The sequence below is a fragment of the Oncorhynchus masou genome, chromosome 25 (genome assembly GCF_036934945.1).
Source record: "Oncorhynchus masou masou isolate Uvic2021 chromosome 25, UVic_Omas_1.1, whole genome shotgun sequence".
NCBI lineage: Eukaryota > Metazoa > Chordata > Actinopteri > Salmoniformes > Salmonidae > Oncorhynchus > Oncorhynchus masou.
This window is the reverse complement of record NC_088236.1, coordinates 9,185,378-9,205,771: the sequence shown is the minus strand read 5'-3', so window position 1 is coordinate 9,205,771 and position 20,394 is coordinate 9,185,378. Positions and strand designations below refer to the sequence as shown.

The window sequence follows — 20,394 nt, the reverse complement described above, 5'->3', positions numbered from 1 at the left end:
CATTGATGCTTTTAATCACCATTTTATTGGGCTATGTCTCTTTGAAATGACTACGAAGCCTATTCACAATGATATTGGCTGGTTGCTGGTAGGAGAAACTTGCTGAATGATCAGAGAAATGATAGTCAAAGCTTTTCTTTTTGGCTGTTTACAGAAAAAGAAGTACTGGATGCTTTGCTAGAAATAGACAACAACGATAAATCCACAGGGGCCAAACAATTGGATCCTGGTCCGCTTAAATATTTTCCACCATAATTTGCAAATAAATTCATTAAAAATCCTACAATGTGATTTTCTGGATTTTTTTCTCTCATTTTGTCAGTCATAGTTGAGGTGTACCTATGATGAAAAGTACAGGCCTCTCTCATCTTTTTAAGTTGGAGAACTTTCACAATTGATGGCTGACTAAATACTTTTTTGCCCCACTGTATATATATACACACACAGACTTGCTCAAATTTGTTGGTACCCTTTTACAGCTCATTGAAATAATGCTTCATTCCTCCTGAAAAGTGATTAAATGAAAAGCTATTTTATCATGTCTAGTTTCATCCCTTTGGTATGTCATAGAGTAAAGCAAAGAAGCTGTGAAAAGAGATGAAATATTGTTGCTTATTCTGCAAAATGGCCTGAACACATTTGTTGGTACCCTTTATAAAATATAATAAATAATTGGATTATAATGATATTTCAAACATATTAGTTTACTTACATGTCTCCAATCTAATCAGTGGTTTAGCCTATTAAATGGAGAAAAGTGGACATGGACCAGAGTAAAGTAGTCACTGTGCTGTTTGGTATCATTGTGTTCACCACACTGAACATGGACCAGAGTAAAGTAGTCACTGTGCTGTTTGGTATCATTGTGTTCACCACACTGAACATGGACCAGAGTAAAGTAGTCACTGTGCTGTTTGGTATCATTGTGTTCACCACACTGAACATGGACCAGAGTAAAGTAGTCACTGTGCTGTTTGGTATCATTGTGTTCACCACACTGAACATGGACCAGAGTAAAGTAGTCACTGTGCTGTTTGGTATCATTGTGTTGCACCACACTGAACATGGACCAGAGTAAAGTAGTCACTGTGCTGTTTGGTATCATTGTGTTGCACCACACTGAACATGGACCAGAGTAAAGTAGTCACTGTGCTGTTTGGTATCATTGTGTTGCACCACACTGACCATGGACCAGAGTAAAGTAGTCACTGTGCTGTTTGGTATCATTGTGTTGCACCACACTGAACATGGACCAGAGTAAAGTAGTCACTGTGCTGTTTGGTATCATTGTGTTCACCACACTGAACATGGACCAGAGTAAAGTAGTCACTGAGCTGTTTGGTATCATTGTGTTCACCACACTGAACATGGACCAGAGTAAAGTAGTCACTGTGCTGTTTGGTATCATTGTGTTCACCACACTGACCATGGACCAGAGTAAAGTAGTCACTGTGCTGTTTGGTATCATTGTGTTCACCACACTGAACATGGACCAGAGTAAAGTAGTCACTGTGCTGTTTGGTATCATTGTGTTCACCACACTGAACATGGACCAGAGTAAAGTAGTCACTGTGCTGTTTGGTATCATTGTGTGCCACACTGAACATGGACCAGAGTAAAGTAGTCACTGTGCTGTTTGGTATCATTGTGTTCACCACACTGAACATGGACCAGAGTAAAGTAGTCACTGAGCTGTTTGGTATCATTGTGCACCACACTGAACATGGACCAGAGTAAAGTAGTCACTGTGCTGTTTGGTATCATTGTGGTCACCACACTGAACATGGACCAGAGTAAAGTAGTCACTGTGCTGTTTGGTATCATTGTGTTCACCACACTGACCATGGACCAGAGTAAAGTAGTCACTGAGCTGTTTGGTATCATTGTGTTCACCACACTGAACATGGACCAGAGAAATCCAAGGAGAGATTTGTCTGAGGAGATCAGAAAGACAATAATAGACAAGCATGGTAAAGATAAAGGCTACAATACCATCTCCAAGCAGCTTGATGTTCCTGTGACAATAGTTGCGAATATTATTATAAAGTTTAAGGTCCATGAAACTGTAGCCAGCCTCCAGGGGGGCGCGGCCGCAAGAGGAAAATCAACCCCAGATTGAACAGAAGGATAGTGTGAATGGTAGATAAAGAACCAAGGATAACTGCCAGAGATACAAGCTGAACTCCGAGGTGAAGGGGCCTCAGTTTCTGATCGCACCATCTGTCGTTTTTTTGAGAGCGAAAGTGGGCTCCATGGAAGAAGGCCCAGGAGGACTCCACTATTCATAGAAAAACATTAAAAAAGCCAGGCTGGAATTTGCTAAAAATGCATATTGACAAGCCGCAATCCTTCTGGGAGAATGTCCTTTGGACAGATTTTTAATAAGTCACGTCAGCTCTTTGTTCACAGATGAAAAAAATGAAGCTTTCAAAGAAAAGAACACCATACTTACAGTGAAACATGGAGGAGGCTCGGTTCTGTTCTGGGGCTGCTTTGCTGCGCCTGGACCAGGGTGCCTTGAATCTGTGCAGGGCACAATGAAATCTCAAGGCAATCAAGGCATTCTGGAGCGAAACGTACTGCCCAGTGTCAGAAAGCTCTGTCTCAGTCGCAGGTCATGGGTCCTCCAACAGGATAATGAGTCAAGACACACAGCTAAAAGCAACCAAGAATCGATAAGAACAAAACATTGGACTATTCTGAAGTGGCCTTCTATGAGTCCTGATCTGAATCCTATTGAACATCTATGGAAAGAGCTGAAACTTGCAGTCCGGAGAAGGCATCCATCAAACCTGAGACAGCTGGAGCAGGTTGCTCAGGAGGAGTGGGCCAAACTACCTGTTAACAGGTGCAGAAGTCTCATTGAGAGCTACAGACAACGTTTGATTGCAGTGATTTTGCCTATAAATGTTGTGCAACAAAATATTAGGTTAAGGGTCCCGTCATTTTTGTCCATTCCATTTGCATTTGTTTTATTATTTACAATATTATATTTAATAAAAAATCAGAAGCAAAGTCTGATTTCTATTAAATATGGAATGAACAATGGTGGATGCTAATTACTTTAGTCAGTTTCAAGTTATTTCAGAGAAAATTGTGCATTCTTCGTTTTTGTTGTTGAGCACCAACAAATTTGAGCACCTGTATGTATGTATGTATGTATGTATGTATGTATGTATGTATGTATGTATGTATGTATGTATGTATGTATGTGTGTGTGTGTGTGTGTGTGTGTGTGTGTGTGTGTGTGTGTGTGTGTGTGTGTGTGTATGTGTGTGTATGTGTATGTATGTATCACAGTTGAAGTCAGTTTGCATACACCTTAGCCAAATCCATTTAAACTCAGTTTACATTCCTGACATTTAATCTGAGTAAAAATTCCCTGTTTTAGGTCAGTTAGGATCACCACTTTATTTTAAGAATGTGAAATGTCAGAATAATAATAATAGAGAGAATGATTTATTTCAGCTTTTATTTCTTTCATCACATTCCCAGTGGGTCAGAAGTTTACATACACTCAATTAGTATTTGATAGCATTGCCTTTAAATGGTTAAACTTGGATAAAACGTTTCGGGTTCCACAAGCTTCCCACAATAAGTTGGGTGAATTTTGGCCATTTCCTCCTAACAGAGCTGGTGTAACTGAATGACAAATGACAAATACAAATCATGACAAAAACAAATTGATTAACCAGTCATAACTAGCCAATGGCAATGCAGATTACACAGTAAGCAACCAATCGATTAAACACAGGATATGACATCATGGAACACCCTGCTTCTTTGCTTCTTCCTACAAATCAGGTTTGTAGGCCTTCTTGCTCGCACACGCTTTTTCAGTTCTGCCCACAAATTTTCAATAGGATTGAGGTCTGGGCCTTGTGATGGCCACTCCAATACCTTGAATTTGCGACCAAGCTTTAACTGATGTTGCTTCAATATATCCACATAATTTTCCATCCTCATGATGCCAACTATTTTGTGAAGTGCACAAGTCCCTGCTGCATCAAAGCACCGCTACAACATGATGCTGCCATCCCCGTGCTTCACGGTTGGGATGGTGTTCTTCGGCTTGCAAGCCTCCCCCTTTTCCTCTAAACAGTCGGGATCGAGGGAAAGATGAACGGAAAAAAGTACAGAGAGATCCTTGATGAAATCCTGATCACGAGAGTTCAGGACCTCAGACTGGGGCGAAGGTTCACCTTCTAACAGGACAACGACCCTAATCACACATCCAAGAGAACGCAGGAGAGGCTTCGGGACATGTCTTTGAATGTCCTTGAGTGGCCCAGCCAGAGCCTGGACTTGAACCCGATCGAACATCTCTGGAGAGACCTGAGAATAGCTGTGCAGCGACTCTCCTCATCCAACCTGACAGAGTTTGAGAAGATCTGCAGAGAAGAATGGGGAGAAACTCCCCAAATACAGGTGTGTGAAGCTTGTAGCGTCACACCCAAGAAGACTTGAGTATGTAATCGCTGCCAAAGGTGCTTCAACAAAGTACTGAGTAAAGGGTCTGAATACTTATGTAAATGTGATATTTACGTTAATACATTTGCGAAAATTTCTAAAAAACTGTACTGTATAGATATGTATCTTGTGTATATTTATATTGTATTATACAGGGTACATTTGGAAAAGAGACCTAGGTCTCAATATGTCTTTCTTGTCAAAGGTTAAGTAATTAAATATATATATATATATATATATATATTGGAAATATACAGTGGTGTAAAATACTTAAGTAAAAATACTTTAAAGTACTAAAGTAGTTTTTTGTGGTATCTGTACTTCACTTTACTATTTATATTTTGGGCAACTTTTACTTTTACTGCACTACATTCCGAAAGAAGAGAATGTACATTTTACTCCCTACATTTTCTCTGACACCCAAAAGTACTTACAATTTGAATGATTAGCAGGACAGGAAAATGGTCCAATTCATGCACTTATCAAGAGAACATCCCTGGTCATCCCAACTGCTTCTGATCTGGAGGACTCACTAAACACAAATGCATCTTTTATAAAGAGTGTTGGAGTGTGCCCCTGGCTATCCGTAAATCTTTAAAACAAGAAAATGATGCCTTCTGCTTTGCTTAACAGGAATTTGAATATGTGTATACTTTAACATTTGATACTTAAGTCAATTTAGAACCAAACTATTTTAGACTTTTACTCAAGTAGTATTTTACTGTGTGACTTCCACTTTTTCTTGAGTAACTTTCTATTAAGGTATCTATACTTTTACTCAAGTATGACAATTGGGTCATTTTTCCACCACTGGAAATATATACCTGTAAATGCAGAGATGCAATAGACTAAAATATCCCCTGTGTGTAACATATATATATATATATATATTTTAAGTCAAGGAGTCTGAATAGTAGCCGAATGCTCTGTGTGTGTGTGTGCTGTACTGTATACATATGTATCTTGTGTATAATGTGTATATTTATATTGTATTATACAGGGTACATTTGGACATGGAGAGAGGGAGATTAGATTAGATGACAATTGCACTAAACCTCATAAAACACAATTAGATTACAATAGCACTAAACCTCATAAAACACAATTAGATTACAATAGCACTAAACATCATAAAACACAATTAGATTACAATAGCACTAAACCTCATAAAACACAATTAGATTACAATAGCACTAAACATCATAAAACACAATTAGATTACAATAGCACTAAACATCATAAAACACTATAAGATTACAATAGCACAAAACCTCATAAAACACAATTAGATTACAATAGCACTAAACATCATAAAACACAATAAGATTACAATAGCACTAAACCTCATAAAACACAATTAGATTACAATAGCACTAAACCTCATAAAACACAATTAGATTACAATAGCACTAAACATCATAAAACACAATTAGATTACAGTAGCACTAAACATCATAAAACACAATTAGATTACAATAGCACTAAACCTCATAAAACACAATTAGATAACAATAGCACTGAACATCATAAAACATGTGTAACTGTATGTGTTTCTGTCAGGCAGGTTAATACACCACTGAAAAACAACACATTTCACTTGGAAAGTGATGTGTGATGTGTTGACAGCAGCCTGCCTCCCACCTGTTAGTTAGGATCAGAATACAGTCCTGATGTGAATAAGCCAGAGCCCAGAAATCAATTCATCATTAAGGCTGAGACCATGCTGAGACCAGGCTGAGACCATGCTGAGACCAGACTGAGACCAAGCTGAGACCATGCTGAGACCATGCTGAGACCATGCTGAGACCAGGCTGAGACCAGGCTGAGACCATGCTGAGACCACGCTGAGACCAGACTGAGACCATGCTGAGACCAGGCTGAGACCAGGCTGAGAACATGCTGAGACCAGACTGAGACCATGCTGAGACCACGCTGAGACCATGCTGAGACCATGCTGAGACCAGGCTGAGACCATGCTGAGACCAGGCTGAGAACATGCTGAGACCATGCTGAGACCATGCTGAGACCAGGCTGAGACCATGCTGAGACCAGGCTGAGACCAGGCTGAGACCAGGCTGAGACCATGCTGAGACCACGCTGAGACCAGACTGAGACCATGCTGAGACCAGGCTGAGACCAGGCTGAGAACATGCTGAGACCATGCTGAGACCAGGCTGAGACCATGCTGAGACCAGGCTGAGACCAGGCTGAGACCAGGCTGAGACCATGCTGAGACCAGGCTGAGAACATGCTGAGACCATGCTGAGACCATGCTGAGACCAGGCTGAGACCATGCTGAGACCAGGCTGAGAACATGCTGAGACCATGCTGAGACCATGCTGAGACCAGGCTGAGACCAGGCTGAGACCATGCTGAGACCAGGCTGAGAACATGCTGAGACCATGCTGAGACCAGGCTGAGACCAGGCTGAGACCATGCTGAGACCAGGCTGAGACCATGCTGAGACCAGGCTGAGACCAGGCTGAGACCATGCTGAGACCAGGCTGAGACCAGGCTGAGACCATGCTGAGACCATGCTGAGAACATGCTGAGACCATGCTGAGACCATGCTGAGACCATGCTGAGACCAGGCTGAGACCATGCTGAGACCATGCTGAGACCAGGCAACTAGCTAGACGACTGGGGATGACGGGCAGGGAGGACACACATATGGACACACGCGCAAATATGTATCAAACACACAACCCTCCTGTCAATGCTCTTGAGTTACAGTTGTCCAACAGGATGTTAAATGTAAACATTATCAGACAGACCAACTCCAGCCAGCTATTTTATTGCGAAAACTGCCTTCGTCTTTCCTGCATCATTTAAATACCTGTCCTGCTGTGTAGACGAGACTTTAGTTAACCTGTCTCGCTGCTGCCCTGTAGCCTACCCTCTACCTATCTACCTGTCTCTGACTCAGTTTAGTTTTTAAACCCACCTGATTCTGCTGTGTCTGAGTGGGATGGCCTACCTACTCTGAAGCCAGCTGGCCCTGTGTGTGTGTGTGTGTGTGTGTGTGTGTGTGTGTGTGTGTCGTTGGCGGGATAAAGGGATAAGCGTTGTGTTATCCTGTTGCACTCTGGGTTAAATGGCTGCACGTGACAGGCTGACCTCTTCACACACATGCCTGGGATGCTCTCCCTCTCTCCCTCTCGCTCTCTCCCTCTCGCTCTCTCCCTCTCGCTCTCCCTTTCACTCTCACTCTTTCTTTGTCTCTCCCTTTCACCCTCTCCACTCTCTCCCTCCCTTTCGCTCTCTTTCTCTCACCCTCTCCACTCTCTAACTCACTCTCTCCCTCACTCTTTCTCTCCCTCTCGCGCTCACTCTCTCTCTCTCTCCCTTTCACTCTCTCTCCCTCTCTCTCTCCCTTTCGCTCTCTCTCTCTTTCCCTCTCTCTCTTTCCCTTTTGTTCTCTCTCTCTCTCTCCCTTTCGCTCTCACTCTCTCTCTCCCGCGCTCACTCTCTCTCTCCCTCCCTCTCCCTTTCGCTCTCACTCTCTCTCCCTCTCTCTCCCTTTCCCTCTCTCTCTCTCTCTCTCTCTCTCCCTTTCGCTTTCTCTCTCTCTCTCTCTCTCTCTCTCTCCCTCTCCCTCTCTCTCTCTCCCTTTCGCTCTCTCCCTCTCTCTCTCTCTCTTTCCCTCTCTCTCTCACAAACATTTTAGATCAAGGTTGTTTTGTGCTGTTTGTGAATGGAGTGTATTTATATCCTGGTACCTTTTCCCCTTCTTTTAGACATCAGACAGACAGAGATGAAGAAAAGGAGAGAAAGAGGGAGAAAGTAAAGAGGAGGGATGGATGGAGGAAATGAGAGATTGAGAGAGGGGGTAAGGGGAGAGAGATGGGCAGAGGAAGAGGAGATGCTTTCTATAGTTCTGGGATTGTTGATACTGTACCAAAGCAGATAAACTGTTCCTTGCGTGTATAAAATAACCATCTGGATTATTATTCTGGATTATTATTGCTGCCAGTTCTACTGAAGTCATCAACAGGAAGAGATTATTCTAAACCAAACAAGTGATCTGGTGATCTGAATGATTGTGCTATGTTGTGTGTTAATTACCATGCTGGTCTCTCTGCCCTGTACCTCTCCCAGAGTCCCAGAGTGTCACTGTGTCCCCCCAGCCAGACTAAAGTCAGACCTCTGAGCGGTTTGCTTCCTCTCATTTATAAACATCACTTCACTTCCGGTTGAACATGGGACGAGGGAGAGCTATGTTTGTTGTTTTGAAAGTATCTGAAAAAGTGTTCTATTGAACAAGTTTGGTTACTAGCGAGCTACCTTTGAACGTTTGGATCTGACGCGTTTGGCATCAGTTGCTGGGACTGCTGCCTTCTGTCGAGGTATCCTGGCAACCACGGGTCTGAGGAGCTGCTTGGTGTAGCAGCTAGGCTAGGGCGACGCGGTTAGCCCTTGTGGCTGTCACCGCGGATTGTCCCCAGGCTTGTGACAACAGGTCTAGCTGATTGGCTGTCAGGGAAAAGCATCTGAAATATGAGAAGATCATGTGTCTGGAGTGTAATTTAAAATGTTGAGACAAAAAGAGGAAGATATTATTATTATTATAAACAGAGTAGAAGAAGAAGATATTATTATTATAAACAGAGTAGAAGAAGATATTATTATTATAAACACAATAGCATAAGAAGAAGAAGATATTATTATAAACAGAGTAGAAGAAGAATATATTATTATTATTATAAACAGAGTAGAAGAAGATATTATTATTATAAACACAATAGCATAAGAAGAAGAGGATATTATTATAAACAGAGTAGAAGAAGAATATATTATTATTATTATAAACAGAGTAGAAGAAGAAGATATTTTTCTTAAAAACAGAGTAGAAGAAGAAGATATTATTATTATAAACAGAGTAGAAGAGGATATTATTATTATAAACACAATAGCATAAGAAGAGGATATTATTATAAACAGAGTAGAAGAAGAATATATTATTATTATTATAAACAGAGTAGAAGAAGAAGATATTATTATTATTATAAACAGAGTAGAAGAAGAAGATATTATTATTATTATAAACAGAGTAGATGAAGAAGATATTATAATTATAAACAGAGTAGAAGAAGATATTATTATTATAAACACAATAGCATAAGAAGAAGAGGATATTATTATAAACAGAGTAGAATAAGAAGATATTATTATTATTATAAACAGAGTAGAAGAAGAATATATTATTATTATTATAAACAGAGTAAAAGATATTATTATTATTATAAACAGAGTAGATGAAGAAGAAATTATTATTAAATCAAATCAAATCAAATTTATTTATATAGCCCTTCGCATATCAGCTGATATCTCAAAGTGCTGTACAGAAACCCAGCCTAAAACCCCAAACAGCAAGCAATGCAGGTGTAGAAGCATGGTGGTTAGGAAAAACTCCCAAGAAAGGCGAAAACCTAGGAAGAAACCTAGAGAGGAACCAGGCTATGTGGGGTGGCCAGTCCTCTTCTGGCTGTGCAGGGTGGAGATTATAACAGAACATGGCCAAGATGTTCAAATGTTGATAAATGACCAGCATGGCCAGATAATAATAATCACAAGCAGAACAGTTGAAACTGGAGCAGCAGCATGGCCAGGTGGACTGGGGACAGCAAGGAGTCATCATGTCAGGTAGTCCTGAGGCATGGTCCTAGGGCTCAGGTCCCCCGAGAGAGAGAAAGAAAGAGAGAAAGAAAGAATTAGAGAGAGCATACTTAAATTCACACAGGACACCGGATAGGACAGGAGAAGTACTCCAGATATAACAAACTGACCCGAGCCCCCCGACACATATTCTACTGCAGCATAAATACTGGAGGCTGAGACAGGAGGGGTCAGGAGACACTGTGGCCCCATCCGAGGACACCCCCGGACAGGGCCAAACAGGAAGGATATAACCCCACCCACTTTGCCAAAGCACAGCCCCCACACCACTAGACTTCAACCACCAACTTACCATCCTGAGACAAGGCCGAGTATAGCCCACAAAGATCTCCGCTACGGCACAACCCAAGGGGGGGCGCCAACCCAGACAAGAAGATCACATCAGTGACTCAACCCACTCAAGTGACGCACCCCTCCTAGGGACGGTATGAAAGCGACCCTAGTAAGCCAGTGACTCAGCCCCTGTAATAGAGGGAGAGAATCCCAGTGGAAAGAGGGGAACCGGCCAGGCAGAGACAGCAAGGGCGGTTCGTTGCTCCAGAGCCTTTCCGTTCACCTTCCCACTCCTGGGGCAGACTACACTCAATCATATGACCCACTGAAGAGATGAGTCTTCAGTAAAGAGTTAAAGGTTGAGACCAGGTTTGCGTCTCTCACATGGCAGACCATTCCATAAAAATTGAGCTCTATAGGAGAAAGCCCTGCCTCCAGCTGTTTGCTTAGAAAGTCTAGGGACAATTAGGAGACCTGCGACTTGTGACCGTAGCGTACGTGTAGGTATGTACGGCAGGACCAAATCAGAGAGATAGGTAGGAGCAAGCCCATGTAATGCTTTGTAGGTTAGCAGTAAAACCTTGAAATCAGCCCTTGTCTTGACAGGAAGCCAGTGTAGGGAGGCTTGCATTGGAGTATGCTAGTACTGGAGGGGTGCTCTCATCTTATGAGTATATGATCATTTTTTTGGGGGGGTTCTAGTCAGGATTCTAGCAGCCGTATTTAGCACGAACTGAAGTTTATTTAGTGCTTTATCCGGGTAGCCAGAAAGTAGAGCGTTGCAGTGGTCTAACCTAGAAATGACAAAAGAATGGAATAATTTTTCTGCATCATTTTTGGACAGAAAGTTTCAGATTTTTGCAATGTTACGTAGATGGAAAAAAGCTGTCCTTGAAACAGTCTTGATATGTTCTTCAAAAGAGAGATCAGGGTCCAGAGTAACGCCAAGGTCCTTTACAGTTTTATTTGAGACGACTGTACAACCTGTCAGATTCAACAGATTGTCAGATTCAACAGAAGATATCTTTGTTTCTTGGGACCTAGAACAAGCATCTCTGTTTTGTCCGAGTTTAAAAGTAGAACGTTTGCAGCCATCCACTTCCTTATCTCTGAAACAATTTTGGGGCTTCACCATGTTTCATTGAAATGTACAGCTGTGTGTCATCCGCGTAGCAGGGAAAGTTAACATTATGTTTTCGAATGACATCCCCAAGAGGTAAAATATATAGTGAAAACAATAGTGGTCCTAAAACGGAACCTTGAGGAACACAGAAATTTACAGTTGATTTGTCAAAGGACAAACCATTCACAGAGAGAAACTGATATCTTTCCAACAGATAAGATCTAAACCAGGCCAGAACTTGTCCGTGTAGACCAATTTGGGTTTCCAATCTCTCTAAAAGAATGTGGTGATCGATGGTATCAAAAGCAGCACTAAGGTCTAGGAGCACGAGGACAGATGCAGAGCCTCGGTCTGATGCCATTAAAAGGTCATTTACCACCTTCACAAGTGCAGTCTCAGTGCTATGATGGGGTCTAAAACCAGACTGAAGCATTTCGTATACATTGTTTGTCTTCGATAAGGCAGTGAGTTGCTGCGCAATAACCTTTAAAACATTTTTTGAGAGGAATGGAAGATTCGATATAGGCCGATAGTTTTTTATATTTTCTGGGTCAAGGTTTGGCTTTTTCAAGAGAGTCTTTGTTACTGCCACTTTTATTGAGTTTGGTACACATCCGGTGGATGTTTATTATGTCCAACATAGGAGGGCCAAGCACAGGAAGCAGCTCTTTCAGTAGTTTAGTTGGAATAGGGTCCAGTATGCAGCTTGAAGGTTTAGAGGCCATGATTATTTTCATCATTGTGTCAAGAGATATAGTACTAAAACACTTGATCCTAGGTCCTGGCAGAGTTGTGCAGACTCAGGACAACTGAGCTTTGAAGGAATATGCAGATTTAAAGAGGAGTCCGTAATTTGCTTTCTAACAATCATGATCTTTTCCTCAAAGAAGTTAATGAATTTATCACTGCTGAAGTGAAAGCCATCCTCTTGGGGGCAGTATCAAAAAGGAATTTCGGATTGTTCTTATTTTCCTCAATTAAGTTGGAAAAATAGGATGATCGAGCAACAGTAAGGGCTCTTCGATACTGCATGGTACTGTCTTTCCAAGCTAGTCGGAAGACTTCCAGTTTGGTGTGGCACCATTTCCGTTCCAATTTTCTTGAAGCTTGCTTCAGAGCTCGGGTATTTTCTGTGTACCAGGGAGCTAGTTTCTTATGAGAAGTGTTTTTAGTTTTTAGGGGTGCAACTGCATCTAGGGTATTGCGCAAGTTTAAATTGAGTTCCTCAGTTCGGTGGTTAACTGATTTTTGTCCTCTGGCGACCTTGGGTAGACAGAGGGAATCTGGAAGGACATCAAGGAATCTTTGTGTTGTCTGTGAATTTTTTAGCACAATTTTTGATGTTCCTTGTTTGGGGTCTGAGCAGATTATTTGTTGCAATTGCAAACGTAATAAAATGGTGGTCCGATAGTCCATGATTATGAGGAAAAACATTAAGATCCACAACATTTATTCCATGGGACAAAACTAGGTCCAGAGTATGACTGTGAAAGTGAGTGGGTCCAGAGACATGTTGGACAAAACCCACTGAGTCGATGATGGCTCCGAAAGCCTTTTTGAGTGGGTCTGTGGACTTTTCCATGTGAATATTAAAGTCTCCAAAGATTAGAATATTATCTGCTATGACTACAAGGTCCGATAGGAATTCAGGGAACTCAATGAGGAACGCTGTATATGGTCCAGGAGGCCTGTAAACAGTAGCTATAAAAAGTGATTGAGAGGCTGCATAGATTTCATGACTAGAAGCTCAAAAGACGAAAACGTCTTTTTTTTTTGTAAATTCAAATGTGCTATCGTAAATGTCAGCAACACCTCCGCCTTTGCGGGATGCACAGGGGATATGGTCACTAGTGGTAGCCAGGAGGTGAGGCCTCATTTAACACAGTAAATTCATCAGGCTTAAGCCATGTTTCATTCAGGCCAATCACATCAAGATTATGATCAGTGGTTAGTTCATTGACTATAATTGCCTTTGAAGTAAGGGATCTAACATTAAGTAGCCCTATTTTGAGATGTGAGGTATCATGATCTCTTTCAATAATGACAGGAATGGAGGAGGTCTTTATCCTAGTGAGATTGCTAAGGCGAACACCGCCATGTTTAGTTTGGCCCAACCTAGGTTGAGGCACACACACGGTCTCAATGGGGATAGCTGAGCTGACTACACTGACTGTGCTAGTGGCAGACTCCACTAAGCTGGCAGGCTGGCTAACAGCCTGCTGCCTGGCCTGCACCCTATTTCATTGTGGAGCTAGAGGAGTTTTTTCATTAGAACATTTTCTAGTGTTTTCATTTGTTGGCTTGAGGCCTATATACTGCATTTGACTTAGCTGACGATGGAAGTTATAGGCTTTTACTGCTGCATCTCTGAGTTCTGGGCTCTCATGTCTTTAGTCGCCAACGGATCATGGTGTATCAGTGTGTCCATATGGCAGAACCTAGTGCTCTCCGCATAGTCGAATATTAACTTTTAGATTTGTATAATTCGCCAACGGATCATGGTGTATCAGTGTGTCCATATGGCAGAACCTAGTGCTCTCCGCATAGTCGAATATTAACTTTTAGATTTGTATAATTCGCCAACGGATCACGGTGTATCAGTATGTCCATATGGCAGAGGCTGGTGCTCTCACCTTAGTTAGATTTTTATAATTTTACTAAAGATTTTTTATGATTAACCACGTGACAATGATTGACAAACTAAAATGTTATTATTGAAATTAAACTATTCCACGAAAATGCGCATATAAATCTTAATTGGCACATAGATAGGTAGAAATGGTAGGATAAATTGTAAGCTTCACTAAACTTGAAACTCAGGAGGTGTCTATGGTATAACTATAACACCCCATAACATTTAAAAAAAGTGAACTGGCACAAGTGTGCACACATAGGAGGTCCCATGAACAAACGTGGAAATCAACGGCCCCCGTCCTTGTTCTGGTGCCCTGAGTTTGTGTGTGTGTGTGTGTGTGTGTGTGTGTGTGGATACGTGCGTGCGCATGGGCCGTACCGAATGGCAGCTCATAGCGTGTGTCCAGCAGCACTTGGTGAGGTGTAGGGTTCATGGTGCCATAGATCTCCTCTTCCTGGTGCCCTGCAGCAACCACAGCTAATGGAGTCGCGAAAACCCTTAACAAACAGTTGCAGTCTGTTTGGATAATGAACTGGTCCTGAACATCTCTGAAACTAAGAGCATTGTATTTAGTACAAATCATTCCCTAAGTTCTAGACCTCAGCTGAATCCGCTAATGAATGGTGTGACTGTTGAACACAATGAGGAGACTAAATTACTTGGTGTTACCTTAGATTGTAAACTGTCCTGGTCAAAACATATAGATTTAATGGTTGTAAAGATGGGGAGAGGTCTGTACGTAATAAAGAGATGGGGAGAGGTCTGTCCGTAATAAAGAGATGGGGAGAGGTCTGTCTGTAATAAAGAGATGGGGAGAGGTCTGTCTGTAATAAAGAGATGGGGAGAGGTCTGTCTGTAATAAAGAGATGGGGAGAGGTCTGTCTGTAATAAAGAGATGGGGAGAGGTCTGTCTGTAATAAAGAGATGGGGAGAGGTCTGTCTGTAATAAAGAGACGGGGAGAGGTCTGTCTGTAATAAAGAGATGGGGAGAGGTCTGTCCGTATTAAAGAGATGGGGAGAGGTCTGTCTGTAATAAAGAGACGGGGAGAGGTCTGTCCGTAATAAAGAGACGGGGACAGGTCTGTCCGTAATAAAGAGATGGGGAGAGGTCTGTCTGTAATAAAGAGATGGGGAGATGTCTGTCCGTAATAAAGAGACGGGGACAGGTCTGTCCGTAATAAAGAGATGAGGAGAGGTCTGTACGTAATAAAGAGATGGGGAGAGGTCTGTCCGTAATAAAGAGATGGGGAGAGGTCTGTCCGTAATAAAGAGATGGGGAGAGGTCTGTCCGTAATAAAGAGATGGGGAGAGGTCTGTCCGTAATAAAGAGATGGTTGTGTGTGTGTACTGACATGTGACCTACTGGTTGTGTGCATGTACTGACATGTGACCTACTGGTTGTGTGTATGTACTGACATGTGACCTACTGGTTGTGTGTATGTACTGACATGTGACCTACTGGTTGTGTGTATGTACTGACAGGTGACCTACTGGTTGTGTGTATGTACTGACATGTGACCTACTGGTTGTGTGTGTGTACTGACAGGTGACCTACTGGTTGTGTGTATGTACTGACAGGTGACCTACTGGTTGTGTGTCTGTACTGACATGTGACCTACTGGTTCTGTGTATGTACTGACATGTGACCTACTGGTTGTGTGTATGTACTGACATGTGACCTACTGGTTGTGTGTATGTACTGACAGGTGACCTACTGGTTGTGTGTATGTACTGACATGTGACCTACTGGTTGTGTGTATGTACTGACAGGTGACCTACTGGTTGTGTGTATGTACTGACATGTGACCTACTTGTTGTGTGTATGTACTGACATGTGACCTACTGGTTGTGTGTATGTACTGACATGTGACCTACTTGTGGTGTTAATGTACTGACATGTGACCTACTTGTGGTGTGTCTGTACTGACAGGTGACCTACTGGTGGTGTGTATGTACTGACATGTATGTGTAACTGATAGATAGATAGATACGCACACACACACACACACACACACACACACACACACACACACACACACACACACACGTTCATGTTTTTAAATGTATGTAAATTGTGAAGTATTTTGTCTGTAATGTCTTTTTCATTGTGTCAGACTCCAGTAAGACTAGCTGTCATCATGGGGATCCTAATAAATCTCAAATCTAAATATGCAGATGAGGCTCCTGTCTTTAGTTTCATACTAATAACACAGTGGCTGACTGACTGGCTGACTGGGTGGCTGACTGACTGGGTGGCTGACTGACTGGGTGGCTGACTGACTGGGTGGCTGACTGACTGGCTGACTGGGTGGCTGACTGACTGGGTGGCTGACTGACTGGGTGACTGACTGACTGGGTGGCTGGCTGACTGGGCGGCTGACTGGGCGGCTGACTGGGCGTCAGGCTGGCTGACTGGCTGGTTGATTGGCTGGCTGACTGGGCGTCAGGCTGGCTGACTGGCTGGTTGATTGGCTGGCTGACTGGGCATCAGGCTGGCTGACTGGCTGGCTGACTGGGCGGCTGACTGGGCGTCAGGCTGGCTGACTGGCTGGCTGATTGGCTGGCTGACTGGGCGTCAGGCTGGCTGACTGGGCGGATGGCGGACTGACTGGCTGGCTGGCTGACTGGGCGGATGGCGGACTGACTGGCTGGCTGGCTGACTGGGCGGATGGCGGACTGACCGGCTGACTGGGCGGATAGCTTACTGGCTGACAGGCTGGCTGACTGGGAGGCTGAATGTAGAACTTATTGATGTTATTTTCTGTCCTGTTTAAGGATGCAGATTTCAGGCAGAGCGTTTTGACAGGGACAGCACTGGTGTTGTACTGGCTGGCCTGATACCTAATATCTAAGATGGGACTTGACTAGATAGAAAATGTCTACAGCCTGGGGGGCTGGGCAGCTGGCTGACTGGACGGCTGACTGGCTAGCTGAGTGGCCAGCTGACTGACTGGCTTATTGGGCGGCTGGCTAACTGGCTGGTTGTCTGTCTGACTGGTGGCTGAATGAGAAGCTGAATGTAGAACTTATTGCTATTATTTTTGACAGGAACAGTCCTGCTGCTGTACTGGCTGGTCTAATCCCTGATATCTGAGACGGTACATCTTCTAGATAGAAAATGTCTACAACCCATGTCTGAGTGCTGAAAGCTTAGTGAAAGTGTCAGCTGAGATTTGGATATGATGCTTATCTGAGGCTTGGCCCATTTCGCACTTACACGGTCTCTGTGACCTTCTTGTGAAATGTGCAAAATGGAACACTGTGTTTTTAGAAGTAAGGAAGGTTTGAGAGAAACAGACTTTTGTCAAAATAAAAATGGTGTAGTGAGTGTCTGATGTGGTGGCAAACTTACTAAATGTTATCCTTTGCTCGACATCCTCTTGGCTGCGTTCTTGCCTGACGTCCTGTTGGGTTGTGTTTCAGTGAGATCAGTCATCTGGAGTCAGGCCTGGTGGTAGAGCTGTGGAATAAAGGCCTGATCTGGGACACCATGATAGGAACCTCCTGGATACCCCTTGACACCATCAGACAGTCAGATGAGGTGAGGACACACACACACACACACACACACACACACACACACACACACGAACACAAACGGTGAAGATGGTGCTGTAGCTGTTGACTTATGGGTTCCTGACCAATTCTGCTATTTTGTATGTTTGTTTTACACTGATCTTAACTTTTTTTTGTACATAATATTTCCGCCATAATTTCTTATGACCGAAAATAGGTTCTGGACATCAGAACGGCAGAGATTTCTACTTCAATGAGTTGGTAGCTGTGGGTGTACTTCTCATTCCAGACAGCCCTAATACCTGGGACTCAAAAGAGGAAGAGACGTCACAGAGGAATTATCATGGTCCATACACACCAACACAGTCATGAGGAACACGGGACAATGCCTCTTCCCCCACAGGAGGCTGAAAAGATGAATGTGCCCTCAGATCCTCAAAAATGTCTACAGCTGCACCATTGAGAACATCTTGACTGGTTCCATCACCGCTTGGTATGGCAACTGCTTGGCTTCCAAACGCAAGGCACTACAGAGGGCAGTGCGTACTCATCAGTACATAACTGGGGCCCGAGCTCCCTGCCATCCAGGACCTCTATACCAGGCGGTGTCAGAGGAAGGCCCAGTACATCACTGGGGCCCGAGCTCCCTGCCATCCAGGACCTCTATACCAGGCGGTGTCAGAGGAAGGCCCAGTACATAACTGGGGCCCGAGCTCCCTGCCATCCGGGACCTCTATACCAGGCGGTGTCAGAGGAAGGCCCAGTACATCACTGGGGCCCGAGCTCCCTGCCATCAAGGACCTCTATACCAGGCGGTGCCACCCAAGTCATAGACTGTTCTCTCTGCTACCACACGGCAGCGGTACCGATGCACCTGGAAGTCATAGACTGTTCTCTCTGCTACCACACGGCAAGCGGTACCGATGCACCTGGAAGTCATAGACTGTTCTCTCTGCTACCACACGGCAAGCGGTACCGATGCACCTGGAAGTCATAGACTGTTCTCTCTGCTACCACACGGCAAGCGGTACCGATGCACCTGGAAGTCATAGACTGTTCTCTCTGCTACCACACGGCAAGCGGTACCGATGCACCTGGAAGTCATAGACTGTTCTCTCTGCTACCACACGGCAAGCGGTACCGATGCACCTGGAAGTCATAGACTGTTCTCTCTGCTACCACACGGCAAGCGGTACCGATGCACCTGGAACCAACAGGACCGTGAACAGCGTCTACCCTCAAGCCATAAGCCTGCTAAGTAATTAGTTCGGGTAACTATTTCACTATTTGCATTGACTCATAGACTCTGGTACCCCGTGTACCCCAAGTTACCGTTACTCATTGTGTATTTATTCTTCATGTTATCTTTTCTATTATTTATCTGTTGTTTCTCTCTGCATCGTTGGAATGGGCCCGTAACTAAGCATTTCACTGTTAGTCTACACCTGTTGTTTCTCTCTGCATCGTTGGAATGGGGCCCGTAACTAAGCATTTCACTGTTAGTCTACACCTGTTTACGAAGCATCTCTCAAATACAATTTGATTTTGATTTGATTGATTTGACATCTGCCTGTACACCATCTGACAGTCAGATGAGGTGAAGACACACACCACACCACACACCCACATCCTGTACACCGTCCGACAATCAGACAAGGTAAGGATCCTAACAGAGGGGATGCAAGCTCACACTAACACAACTCAACTCAGGAAACACATTCAACACTACTGGAGCAGTATGGAAGTCAACACTACTGGAGTCTTATGGAAGTCAACACTACTGGAGCCGTATGGAAGTCAACACTACTGGAATCTTATGGAAGTCAACACTACTGGAGCCATATTGAAGTCAACACTACTGGAGCCGAATGGAAGTCAACACTACTGGAGCCGTATGGAAGTCAACACTACTGGAGAAGTATGGAAGTCAACACTACTGGAGCCGTATGGAAGTCAACACTACTGGAGCAGTATGGAAGTCAACACTACTGGAGCCGAATGGAAGTCAATACTACTGGAGCCGTATGAAAGTCAACACTACTGGAGCCGTATGGAAGTCAACACTACTGGAGCCGTATGGAAGTCAACACTACTGGAGTCTTATGGAAGTCAACACTACTGGATCCGTATGGAAGTCAACACTACTGGAGCAGTATGGAAGTCAACACTACTGGAGCAGTATGGAAGTCAACACTACTGGAGTCTTATGGAAGTCAACACTACTGGAGCAGTATGGAAGTCAACACTACTGGAGTCTTATGGAAGTAAACACTACTGGAGCAGTATGGAAGTCAACACTACTAGAGCCGTATGGAAGTCAACACTACTGGAGCCGTATGGAAGTCAACACTACTGGAGCCGTATGGAAGTCAACACTACTGGAGCAGTATGGAAGTCAACACTACTGGAGCCGTATGGAAGTCAACACTACTGGAGCCGTATGGAAGTCTGGGGCACTACTGGAGTCGTTTTAATCAAGCGTCTCAGAGTAGGCTGATTTAGGACCAGTTTTCCCTTTTAGATCAGAACGAATAGGATTACAGGACAGAGGAACCGGGATCCTATATCAGCGCGACTATTCTGAGACGCTTGATACATACAGTGCCTTGCGAAAGTATTCGGCCCCCTTGAACTTTGCGACCTTTTGCCACATTTCAGGCTTCAAACATAAAGATATAAAACTGTATTTTTTTGTGAAGAA

The 20,394-nt window shown here is 43.5% G+C and overlaps 1 protein-coding gene across 1 annotated transcript in view; it reads left to right on the top strand.

Moving 5' to 3' along the window:
• LOC135513460 (protein unc-13 homolog B-like) overlaps nucleotides 1-18,065 on the top strand; it is a 91,439-nt gene extending 73,374 nt beyond the window's left edge. The window contains exons 4-5 of the mRNA XM_064936339.1: nucleotides 17,601-17,718; nucleotides 17,925-18,065. Coding sequence (XP_064792411.1) covers nucleotides 17,601-17,718; nucleotides 17,925-18,065 — 259 coding nt within the window. The remainder of the gene's footprint in view (nucleotides 1-17,600; nucleotides 17,719-17,924) is intronic.
• Nucleotides 18,066-20,394: the final 2,329 nt, after the last annotated feature.